This window comes from Somniosus microcephalus, chromosome 10 (assembly GCF_052327205.1).
Source record: "Somniosus microcephalus isolate GS21.2 chromosome 10, FLI_Smic_1.0, whole genome shotgun sequence".
Classification (NCBI taxonomy): domain Eukaryota; kingdom Metazoa; phylum Chordata; class Chondrichthyes; order Squaliformes; family Somniosidae; genus Somniosus; species Somniosus microcephalus.
The window spans coordinates 9832419-9844748 of NC_140996.1; the positions used below are offsets into that span (position 1 = coordinate 9832419).

Genomic DNA, 12330 nt, shown 5'->3' on the forward strand with positions numbered 1-12330 from the left:
AATGGCCGACCCCTTATTCTGAGACTGTGACCCCTGGTTCTAGACTCCCCAGCCAGGGGAAACATCCTCCCTGCATCGACCCTGTCAAGCCCTGTAAGAATTTTGTATGTTTCAATGAGATCACCTCTCATTCTTCTAAACTCTGGAGAATATAGGCCTAGTCTACTCAATCTGTCCTCATAGGACAATCCCCCCATCCCAGGAATCAGTCTGGTGAACCTTCGTTGCACTCCCTCTATGGCAAGTATATCCTTCCTTAGGTAAGGAGACCAAAACTGTACACAATACTCCAGGTGTGGTCTCACCAGGGCCCTAAATAATTGCAGTAAGACGTCTTTACTCTTATACTCAAATCCTCTTGTAATAAAGGCCAACATACCATTTGCTTTCCTAATTGCTTGCTGTACCTGCACGTTAACTTTCAGTGATTCGTGTACAAGGACACCCAGGTCCCTCTGAACACCAACATTTCCCAATCTCTCACCATTTAAAAAATACTCTGCTTTTCTATTTTTCCTACCAAAGTGGATAACTTCACATTTCTCCACATTATATTCCATTTGCCATGTTCTTGCCCACTCACTTAGCCTGTCTATATCCCCTTGAAGCCTCTTTGCATCCTCCTCACAACTTACATTCCCACCCAGCTTTGTATCATCAGCAAACTTGGATATATTACATTTGGTCCCCTCATCCAAATCATTGATACAGATTGTGAATAGCTGAGGCCCAAGCACTGATCCTTGCGGTACACCACTAGTTACAGCCTGCCAACCCGAAAATGACCCGTTTATTCCTACTCTCTGTTTTCTGTCCGTTAACCAATCCTCAATCCATGCTAGTATATTACCCCCAATCCCATGAGCCCTCATTTTGTTTAATAACCTCTTGTGTGGCACCTTATCAAATGCCTTCTGAAAATCCAAATATACTAAAAGAAAGACTTTCATTTCTACAGCGCCTTTCATGACCTCAGGACATCCCAAAGCGTTTACAGCCAATGAAGTACTTTTTGAAGTGTAGTCACTGTTGCAATGTAGGAAACGCGGCAGCCAATTTGCGCACAGCAAGCTCCCACAAACAGCAATGAGATAATGACCAGATAATTAGTTTTAGTGATGTTGGTTCACCGGGGGTGAACTCCCCTGCTCTTCTTCGAAATAGTGCTGTGGAATCTTTTACCTCTATCTGAGAGGGCAGACAGGGCCTCAGTTTAACGTCTCTTCCAAAAGACGGCACCTCCGACAGTGCAGCACTCCCTCAGCACTGGAGTGTCAGCCTAGGTTTTCGTGCTCAAGTCTCTGGAGTGGGACTTGAACCCACAACCTTCCAACTCAGAATAATACTCCGCTGAGACACAGAACAAAGCCAGACACAGGATGATCCATGGAGGGATTTTAAACACGTATATATTGGGCCAGCATTTATTGTAAAAGTAACGGTGAGGTTAATGGCACTCACCATTACTTATTCGCTAATCGGACAGCAACTTCAGGCGAAGGCAGGTTCGCAGTTAAACAAGATCCGGGAGTTGCTGCCCGGGTTGCGCTGCTCCGCCATTAGCTGCGCGAAAACGACATCTCGCTGTCTGGCTCACCGTTCAAATGTACTGAACGGCGTGAGGTTCCTGTACTTGCACTGCAGATATGGACTAAACTCGCCAAAGAAAGTTAGGGCTTGTCCATGTCAGTCTAAGTACCCTTTTAAACAGCGCGATAAGTCCTCATTACTGCCAAATAATCTCTCTGGAAGTGAACTTTTACAAGTGTGGAGTCTCATTCCTTCAGTTTTTAATTGTCGGAGTTTTAAAAAAAAAGAAAATTTAAATTAATAAATTAGAGACTTTTCCTTCCTGTCTCTTTTCTCTCTTAAACCGATCTTTCTTTCCCTATCTTTATTCTGCTTTCTGTACCTGATTGGACATTGAATTCAATATTCTAATTGACTCATAACCTCAGCCCCCATCATATATATATTTCTTCCACCTTTTTTTTGTTTGTTTGTTTTCTGTTCTTCTCTCCCACAGGGCAGCTGTCTTTCACTCTGCCAGCACAATTTACACTTCATCTCGAGCCATCCTTTGTTTCTTAACCTGTCCCATTACCACCGCCTCTCGCCTTGAATATCTCTTAACCTCTCCTGCCTTCTATCCAATCACAGACCTTCCCTTTTGATCTTTCATCCCCCCCCCCTTTCCCAGCTCCTACACTTGCTTAAAAATCTGTTCCATTTCCTGCTTTTTTCCAGTTCTGACGAAAGGTCATCGACCTGAAACGTTAACTCTGTTTCTCTCTTCACAGATCCTGCCTGACCCGCTGAGTATTTCCAGCATTTTCTGTTTTTATTTCAGATTTCCAGCATCTGCAGTATTTTCTTTTTGTTCTAATTGACACTTCCTGGTTCAGACTCTTTTTGTGAAAACATAATTTAGACAAATAAAAACTGTAAATAAACCATCAAAACTTCAAATAAACCCTAAGAATCAAATCAAAATTTGGTTATCCAACCCAATAATGCACCCCAGTCCCCGCGGCGCCCACCGGTCACGGAAATGATCGAGCGCGCCGGCGGACACCGCGTGCTCCATCTCCAGCTGGTTCAGACTCTGCGCTGCTCATTAACGATTCTTCAATCTGATTGGTTAAGGAGATAAACAGTTGCTTTCCCTGTTCACACAGGTGCCCTGTAGGGGGGCGCTGTGCCGTTTGGATCTCCCACTTGCAGCAACTTGCCATGCAAATGTATAACAAACAGCTCGCTGGCTGTAGTAAAATAGGGTGGGCAAAACTCTGTTATAAGCCACACCTTTCTAACTGAATGGTAAAGAGTTATTATTTCCCAATATTGGCGTGGTTGGCCCGAGTGGTGGGATCTGTATCTTCAATCTGTGTCCTCTGGTTACCGGCCCTCCTTCACTGGAAACAGTCTCTCCTTATTTACTCCATCAAAACCCCTCATAATTTTACTGATTATGATCTAAAATACAGACAACCATTTGCACTTATACAGCACCTTTAACACAGTAAAACGTCCCAAGGTGCTTCACCGGAGTAATTAACAAACAAAATTTGACACAAACCACATAAGGAGATATTAGGACAGGTGGTCAAAGCTTGGTCAAAAAGTTGGTTTTAAGGAGCGTCTTAAAAGGAAGAGAGAGAGGTGGAGAATAACAACAAGAGAATGCTGGAAAAACTCAGCAGGTCAGGCAACATCCATGGAGAGAAATTTGAGTTGACGCTCCGGGTTGAAACCCTTCTTCAAAACTGGAAAGAAAATAAAAAGATCGAAGGAAAAGCTGCGATCGAACAAAAAAAGAGACAATAAAAGGTATGCGAAGCCAGATGAGATGGTAATGGGCCCGTGGAGACAAAAGGCAGCTGAGATTAGGTGTGAAGTGTACTGGCAGGATAAGGACAGCTGCCAGGTGAGAGAGAGAAACAAAAGGAAAGGGGGGGGGGCAGGGGGAGGGAAAAAAAAGGACCCAAAACAAAGGGGTGGAAAAAATTAAAAGGAAAAAATAGGGGCCGAGGTTATGATCTGAAATTATTGAACTCGATATTGAGTCCAGAAGGCTACAAAGTGCCTACTCGGAAGATGATTTGCTGTTCCTCGAGTTTACATTGAGCTTCCGTGGAACAATACAAGAGGCCAAGGACGGTGAGGTCCGAGTGGGAATGGAGCGGTGAATTAAAATGACAGGCGACCGGAAGCTCGGGGTCACCCTTACGGACTGAACGGAGGTGTTCCGCAAAGCGGTCACCCAATCTGCGTTTGGTCTCCCCAATGTAGAGGAGACCGCATCGTGAGCAGTGAATACAGTATACTAGATTGCAAGAAGTACAAGTGAATCGCTGTTTCACCTGGAAGGGGTGTTTGGGGCCCTGGACAGTGGGAAGGGGGGAGGTATAGGGTGGAGAGGCGGAGAGGTTTAGGGCAGGGAATTCCAGAGCTCAGAGCCCAGGCAACAGAAGGCACGGCCACCAATAGTGGAGCGATTAAAATCGGGGATGCACAAGAGGCCACAATTGGAGGAGCGCCGAGATCTCGGAGGGTTGTTGGGCTGGAGGAGGTTAAGGGTCTGATGTCATGACGACTTGCCAGCCGGGACGTGGAGTCTCAGCTGCTGGACATGTTGCAAAGTCTCCCGCGATTAACGCAGACACCGGCTACCATGCGGACCGTGTCCTCCGCGGTTAAACCCTCGCTTCATGCTGATCCCGCAGAGGGAGAGGCGGAGAGAGGGAGAGACGGAGGGAGAGACGGAGGGAGGGAGAGAGGGACAGAGAGACACACACAGAGAGAAAGAGACACAGAGAAAGAGACACACAGAGAAAGAGACAGAGACAGAGAGAGAGAGACAGACAGACAAAGAGAGACAGAGAGACAGACAGAGGCAGAGAGAGAGACAGACAGAGAGAGGCAGACAGACAGACAGACACAGAGAGAGAGAGAGTGTGTGGAGGGTGAGGGGAGGCCTGGTGTTTTAGGCCGCGTTCTCTCTCTCTCCGGTTCCCGGAGGACCAGAAGCAGCGGCCACACAGCCCCCTCCAGCTCTAGCCTGGCTCCCGGCTCCCGGCTCCCGGCTCTCCCCCTCCCCGTCATCACCCCCGGTACTCACACAGGCCGCTGGAGCCAGTACCGGACAACATCCTCCCGCCCAGCGCCAGCCCGGGCCCCGCCCACTGCCCCCGAGACAGCCCCAGCGCCAGCCCGGGCCCCGCCCCCTGCCCGGAACCCGCCCCCAGCGTCAGCTCGGGCCCCGCCCCCAGCGTCAGCCCGGGCCCCGCCCCCTGCCCGGGCCCCGCCCCCAGCGCCAGCTCGGGCCCCGCCCCCTGCCCGGGCCCCGCCCCCTGCTCAGCCCCCCCCACTGTCCGGGCCCCGCCCCCAGCGCCAGCCCGGGCCCCGCCCCCTGCTCAGGCCCCGCCCCCTGCCGTGGCCCCGCCTCCATCGTCAGACCCGCCCCCTGTCCGGGCCCCGCCTCCATCTCCAGCCACGCCCCCAGCCCGGGCCCCGCCCACTCACTGGGAACAACAGTTCAATAAAATTCAATGAACAATTATCTAATACTAGCAAAATACTGCGGATGCTGGAAATCCGAAACAACAACAGGAAATGCTGGAAAAACTCAGCAGGCCAGGCAACATCCGTGGAGAGAGAAACAGTCAACGTTTCAGGTTGAAACCCTTCATCAGAACTGGAAAAAATCAGGAGATTATCTAATGTTGGAACCATTCCCTCAAACAGCCTCTGTGCTGTTTAAGTACAAGTTATGTGCAAGACCTGGACGACATTCAGGCTTGGGCTGATAAGTGGCAGGTAACATTCGTGCCACACAAGTGCCAGGCAATGGCTATCTCCAACAAGCGAGAGTCTAACCACCGCCCCTTGACATTCAACGGCATTACCATCGCCGAATCCCCCACCATCAACATCCTGGGGGTTACCATTGACCAGAAACTTAACTGGACCAACCACATAAATACTGTGGCTACAAGAGCAGGTCAGAGGCTGGGTATTCTGCAGCAAGTGTCTCACCTCCTGACTCCCCAAAGCCTTTCCACCGTCTACAAGGCACAAGACTAGAGTGGGATGGAATACTCTTCACGTGCCTGGATGAGTGCAGCTCCAACAACATGCAAGAAGCTCGACACCATGCAGAACAAAGCTGTCCGCTTGATTGGCACCCCATCCACCCCCTTAAACATTCACTCCCTCCACCACCGGCGCACCGTGCCTGCAGTGCGCACCATCTGCAAGATGTACTGCAGCAACTCGCCAAGGCTTCTTCAGCAGCACTTCCCAAACCCGCGACTGTTGTGTATGTACCTTTAAGAGAATAACTGGTCTCAGACTGCAGTACCGGCAGTGACCACCCCTGTATAAAAGGCGCTAGAGAGCCTCTGTTGTTTAGATTCGTTATGGACTTCCACCAGTAAACATCTGTTTGTTTTCACTCCTGCTAGTCCGTGTCTAAATCATTCACGGACTTAACACTGGCGACGAGTAAAGAAACGAACTTACCTGCAACTCAGCAGCAGCTCCGACTACGTTGTTGAAGGTCGGAGCCAGAAGAAAGAAAAAAAATAGAGGCCATTGAAACTCGAGAAACGGGCGTCGACCGTCAATCATCGGGTTCAAGGCTTTGCAGGAGCGACTTTCCAGAGCCAGGCTGGGTTCCTCGGTCCGTGGTTTCCCAGCTAATCGGGCTGGTGGCAGGTAGTGCTCTGATCCTTCCTGGGCTGCGGCGGGCTGAAGCTCGATCAGGTGGCCTTTCAACGGGGCCGGGCAGCGAGTCGGGAAGCAAGGAGAGAGAGAGAGGGCGGAGCACACAGGGCGCGGCCGGTGTTTCGAAGCCGGGCAGCGTTCGGACCTCAGAAGAGGGAGGGAAGTGTCCCAGAGGGTCCACTCCACGACGGGAAAATAATAAAAGAAAAAGAATACGCGCAAGAAACCGTGGAAAGCAGCGCTAACAACAGCGGGGAAGAAGACAAAGCGCGGGAGGCGCCATTTTGTTAAATCGGAGAAGAAGGCAAAGCGTGGGAGGTGCCATTTTAGATTTGCAAGATGCCGAAGACTGGCTGTATGACTGCTTTTGATAATACATTAGAGGACTGGACCACGTATGTGGAAAGAGTAGAGGTATATTTCGAGGCAAACGATATAGCGGAGGGGAAAAAGGCATCGATATTGTTAAACTTAATGGGTGCTAGAACGTACGGCCTATTGCGGGATCTGATTACTCCAGCCAAACCGAAGGCGAAGAGTTTTAACGAAATTGTTGCTGTTCTACAGGAGCACTTAAACTCTGCACCGCTGTTGATAGCAGAAAGATTTAAATTCCACAGGAGAACTCAGCACAAAGATGAGAGCAATGCTGAGTATCTTACGGAACTGCGCAAGCTATCAAAGCACTGCCAGTTCGGAGCAGGACTGGCAGATACCCTATGGGACAAATTTGTCTGTGGACTCCTGAGTGAAGGAACACAGAAGAAGTTACTCGCAGAAAAAGAGCTGACGCTAGATCAGGCTTTCAGCGTGGCAGTATCGTATGAAGCAGCAGCCAGGGAAGCTGCAGAAATTCAACAAAAACCACAGGAATACGGCACCCACGAAATGACACGGGGATTTGCAAAATGTTATCGCTGCGGCAGAACTAACCATGACCAGAAGGACTGCTGGTCCAAAGACAAAATATGCAGACAATGCGGGAAGATTGGACACATTGCACGAGTTTGTAGGTCTGGGAAGAAGACCAGCGACAACAAAAAGGCTACTAAGGAACCGTACAAGAAAGTACAAAAGATGACAGACAGTAGTTCCAAAGACCAGATGAGCGATAGTGAATCCGGAAACAGGAGACTAAGCTGTCTCAAACTTCACAATGTAATCGCAAAAGAGGATCACCGAACCATTTGGGTCACTCTCACGATAGCAGGGTCCCAAGTTAAAATGGAATTGGATACAGGATCAGCGCTAACCGTCATGAATCGACGAGACTACGAGCGGCTATTTTCACACATACCCTTGAGAGAGACATCCATCGTCTTGACGACATATACGGGGCAAAAAGTATACCCCAGAGGAAAAATAAGGGTGCCTGTCGAATACAATGGCAAGAAAATACGGAAATTGTACCTCTACATACTGCCGAATGGTGGACCACCGTTATTGGGACGGGAATGGATCAGGAAGATAAACTTGGATTGGCATTCCATTCATGCAATGACGGTGGACGGTAAAAAAGATGACGACGTCACTCCTGGACGATTGTCAACAATCTTAGCTAACGCCAAAGAGGTATTTCAACAAGAACTGGGCACGCTTAAAGGCGTAACCGCCTCGTTAAAAATAGAAGAGAATGCAGTTCCCAAGTTTTTCAAAGCGAGACTGGTACCATATGCAATTCGCCCAGCCGTCGAGGTAGAGCTGGAGAATCTGGAGAAGGCGGGTGTGTTGTCCAAGGTCGACTGGAGCGAGTGGGCGACACCCATCGTTCCTGTCATGAAGAAAACGTTAAGCAATAAGTCCGGAGAGCCAAGGAAGATTCGCATCTGTGGGGATTTCAAGGTGACGGTAAACCCTGTCCTTCACACAGTACAATATCCTCTTCCAAGGATAGAAGACATCTTCGCCTCACTGTCTGGAGGGAAGCGTTTTACAAAAATTGACCTAGCACAAGCATATTTGCAGATGGAGGTTGAAGAGTCCTCTAGGAAGTATCTCACAATAAACACTCACAAAGGTCTTTACCAGTATCATCGATTGGTATTCGGAGTAGCATCGGCTCCGGCGATATGGCAAAGAGCGATGGAACAAGTCCTGCAAGGGATTCCGGGGACTCAGTGTTACTTGGATGACATCCTTGTAACAGGTGAAGATGACAGTGAACACCTTAACAACCTAGAACAGGTGCTCACTAGACTACGGGAACATGGGTTGCGAGCCAACCGCCCCAAGTGCGAATTTTTTAAGAAACAGATATCGTATTGTGGCCACGTGATTGATGAAGAGGGGTTACATAAGTCCCCTGACAAAATTGAAGCGGTTGTTAAGGCCCCAGCACCTGAAAATGTGTCGCAACTGAGGTCATTCCTCGGGTTGGTGAATTACTATCATAAGTTTTTGCCGAATTTGTCGACAATTCTGCACCCACTGAACGCCCTGCTACGAACGGGGGTAGCATGGAAATGGAGCGATGATTGTAAACGTGCTTTTCAGAAGAGTAAGGACTTAATCACTTCGAAGGAAGTATTGGCTCACTACAACCCAGCACTGCCAATCAGGCTGGCGTGTGATGCGTCTCCCTACGGCATTGGGGCGGTACTGTCATATAAATTCCTTGATGGTTTGGAGAGGCCGATAGCTTTTGCGTCACGCTCGTTAACTTCTGCCGAGCGTAACTACGCCCAGATTGACAGAGAGGCCCTCGGCCTAGTGTGGGGGGTGAAGAAATTCAATCACTATCTGCATGGTCAAAAATTTACTCTACTAACCGATCATCAACCTCTTGTCTCCATTTTCAACCCTCAGAAGGGCGTACCGATAATGACAGCACAACGGCTGCAGAGATGGTCCCTTTTCCTAGGGGCACACCAATATGACATCGAGTACAAAGGAACTAAACAGCATGGAAATGCTGATGGATTGTCACGTCTACCGTTGCCGACGGTGGAAGAAGAAGACCTTGCAGTGGATCCAATGGAGTTATTCCACTCGACCATGGTCGAATGTCTCCCTGTGACGAATGCAAACATAGAAAAGGAAACACGGAATGACCCGACACTATCACGGGTCTATGATTTAACGGTGAAGGGATGGCCAGCACATGGCGAACCACTGCTGCCAGCATTCTCGCCGAGAAGAGAACAGCTGTCAGTGTGCAGAGGAACCTTGATGTGTGGATTCAGAGTAGTAATTCCACCTAAGTTGACGGATAGAGTGCTCAATGAGCTTCATGAGGGTCATCTGGGTGGGGTAAAAATGAAGAGCTTAGCCAGAGCATTTGTGTGGTGGCCGGGAATCGATAGAGAAATCGAAGAGATGACCAAGAGCTGTGCAGGATGCCAGAAGGTCCAAAACGCCCCACCACAAGCTCCTCTGCATCCATGGGAGTGGCCCTCATCTCCATGGCAAAGGGTGCACATTGATTTTGCTGGTCCCTTCATGGACTCGATGTTTTTAATTGCAGTGGATGCACATTCAAAGTGGCCAGAGGTAATAAAAATGTCCTCAACCACCACGGAAAAAACTATCACAGTTTTACGAACAATATTCGCCAGGAATGGGCTGCCTGAAAAGATTTGCTCTGACAATGGACCACAGTTTGTGTCTGAAGAGTTCCGGAGGTTCTAAAAGAACAATGGTGTTAAGCATTACACATCTGCCCCATATCATCCAGCCACTAATGGATTGGCCGAGAGGTTTGTCCAAACATTCAAGAAGGCTATCAAGGCAATGTGTAATGAAGATATACCCCTACAACACAAGGTGGACAACTTCTTGTTTGCCTACCGGAATGCGACACATGCGGTTACCAACCAAACTCCAGCCATGATGTTTTTCAATCGAAGACTACGATGCCGCTTGGATTTGGTTAAGCCAAACGTCCGAAGTGATGTGGAGAACAGGCAGTTTCAGAATATGAATGAAAGGCCGACCAGGAGTTTTAAGATAGGTCAACCAGTTTTGGCCCGGGACTACCGCACTGAGAAATGGCAGCCAGGAACGATTTGTACACGACAAGAACCTCTCATGTATACCGTGGATGTTGGGGAGAGCATTGTAAGACGCCATGCTGACCAGATTCTAGAGTCACTGGAAAACGTCAACTCCACACCACGATCTGATACACCTGGTAATGAAACCAACGTTCCAATTGCAGCTACCGCAGAACCGGTAATATTGGAAGCAGATGAACCAAACAATGACATTGATTCCGACTCAACATTGCCAGAAGAACCTGTTACCCCAAAGAGGCGTTATCCAGACAGAATCAGGAAGCCTCCTCAAAGACTGAACTTATAATTGCTTAAACTTAACCACTGTATCTAGTAACCGTAATTGTGATTGTAATTCGTTATCATTTAGTTGTTAAATGAATGTTATGTATTGTTTATCTAAAAGGGGAGGAATTGTTGTGTATGTACCTTTAAGAGAATAACTGGTCTCAGACTGCAGTACCGGCAGTGACCACCCCTGTATAAAAGGCGCTAGAGAGCCTCTGTTGTTTAGATTCGTTATGGACTTCCACCAGTAAACATCTGTTTGTTTTCACTCCTGCTAGTCCGTGTCTAAATCATTCACGGACTTAACAGCGACCTCTTCCACCTAGAAGGACAAGGGCAGCAGGCGCATGGGAACACCACCATCTCCAAGTCACGCATCATCCTGACTTAGAAGTATATCGGACGTTCCTTCATCGTCGCTGGGTCAAAATCCTGGAACTCCATCCCTAACAGCACTGTGGGAGCACCTTCACCACACGGACTGCAGTGGTTCAAGAAGGCGGCTCACCACCACCTTCTCAAGGGCAACGAAGGATGGGCAATAAATGCCGGCCTACCCAGCGACGCCCACATCCCATAAACAAATAAAACAAAAGTTAGTGATTATTATTAATTGCAAAGTGAGCTGCTTCTGCTCCAGTGCTCTGAGATGTGAAACTTTATTGAGGATAATTCTGCTCCAAGGTGCACTGCGTGCTGGCAAAGCTGATCTTTGTTGGGAAGGCAAAGGAACCTGCATCAAACTCTCTTCCTCATTCTTTGGATGTGAGCCAAAAGGAGATGTTAGGAAGAGTCGGTCAAAGAAGGAGGTTCTCAAATTCTTAGAAAACATTTGGAACAATTTTGTTCCAAGCTAATCTTGTGACTCAATTGTGTAATTAGAAGGTGACAAGATTACACCTTTACATCAGGACATCCCAAAGCGCTTTACTGCCAATGAAATACATTTGCAGTGTAGTCACTGATATAATATAGAAGCCAATTTGCGCACAGCAAGCTCCCACAAACAGCAATGGGATAATGACCAGATCATCTGGTTTTAGTGATGTTGGTTGAGGGATAAATATTGGCCAGAATTCCAGGGAGAACTCCCCTACTCTTCTTCGAAATAGTGCCGTGGGATCTTGTTACGTCCACCTGAGTGAGCAGACGGGGCCTCAGTTTAGCATCTCATCAGAAAGACAGCACCTCCGACAGTGCAGCGCTCCCTCCATACTGTACTGGGAGTGTCAGCCTGGATTTTGTGCACAAGTCCCTGGAGTGGGACTCGAACCCACAATCTTCTGACTCTCTCTAACAAGATTGCTACCCACTGAGCCACGGCTCTGTAAGGCTCTGGGTAATATTGCTAGCAGTTACATAATTATAATTATAATTGTATCTGCAAGTAATGAATGTTGCTCTGAAGTATTGAGACATGAACGTGGGAGTATGGAACAGTACACCTAACTTCGATGCTCACAACAATTTATGGAATGCTAACAATACACATTGTCAGCCAGTGGCTCAGTGGGCAGCACTCTCACCTCTGAGTCAGAAGGTTGTGGGTTCAAGTCCCACTCCAGGGACCTGTACACAAAATCTAGGCTGATACTCCCAGTGCAGTACTGAGGGAGTGCTGCACTGTCAAAAGGTGCTGTCTTTCTGATGAGATGCTAAACCAAGGCCCTGTCTGCTCTCTCAGATGGATGTATAAGATCCCCTGGCACTATTTCGAAGAAGAGCAGGGGGAGGTGTCCTGGGGCCAATATTTATCCCTCAACCAACATCACTAAAACAGATTATCTGGTCATTATCTCATTGCTGTTTGTGTGAGCTTACT

General features: G+C 48.3%; 1 protein-coding gene across 3 annotated transcripts in view; it reads right to left on the reverse strand.

The window, feature by feature from the left end:
* ubac2 (UBA domain containing 2) overlaps nucleotides 1-4701 on the reverse strand; it is a 313220-nt gene extending 308519 nt beyond the window's left edge. For all 3 annotated transcript variants that reach the window (XM_085998420.1, XM_085998421.1, XM_085998419.1), the window contains exon 1: nucleotides 4622-4701. In XM_085998420.1, coding sequence (XP_085854546.1) covers nucleotides 4622-4652 — 31 coding nt within the window. In that variant the 5' untranslated portion in view covers nucleotides 4653-4701. The remainder of the gene's footprint in view (nucleotides 1-4621) is intronic.
* Nucleotides 4702-12330: the final 7629 nt, after the last annotated feature.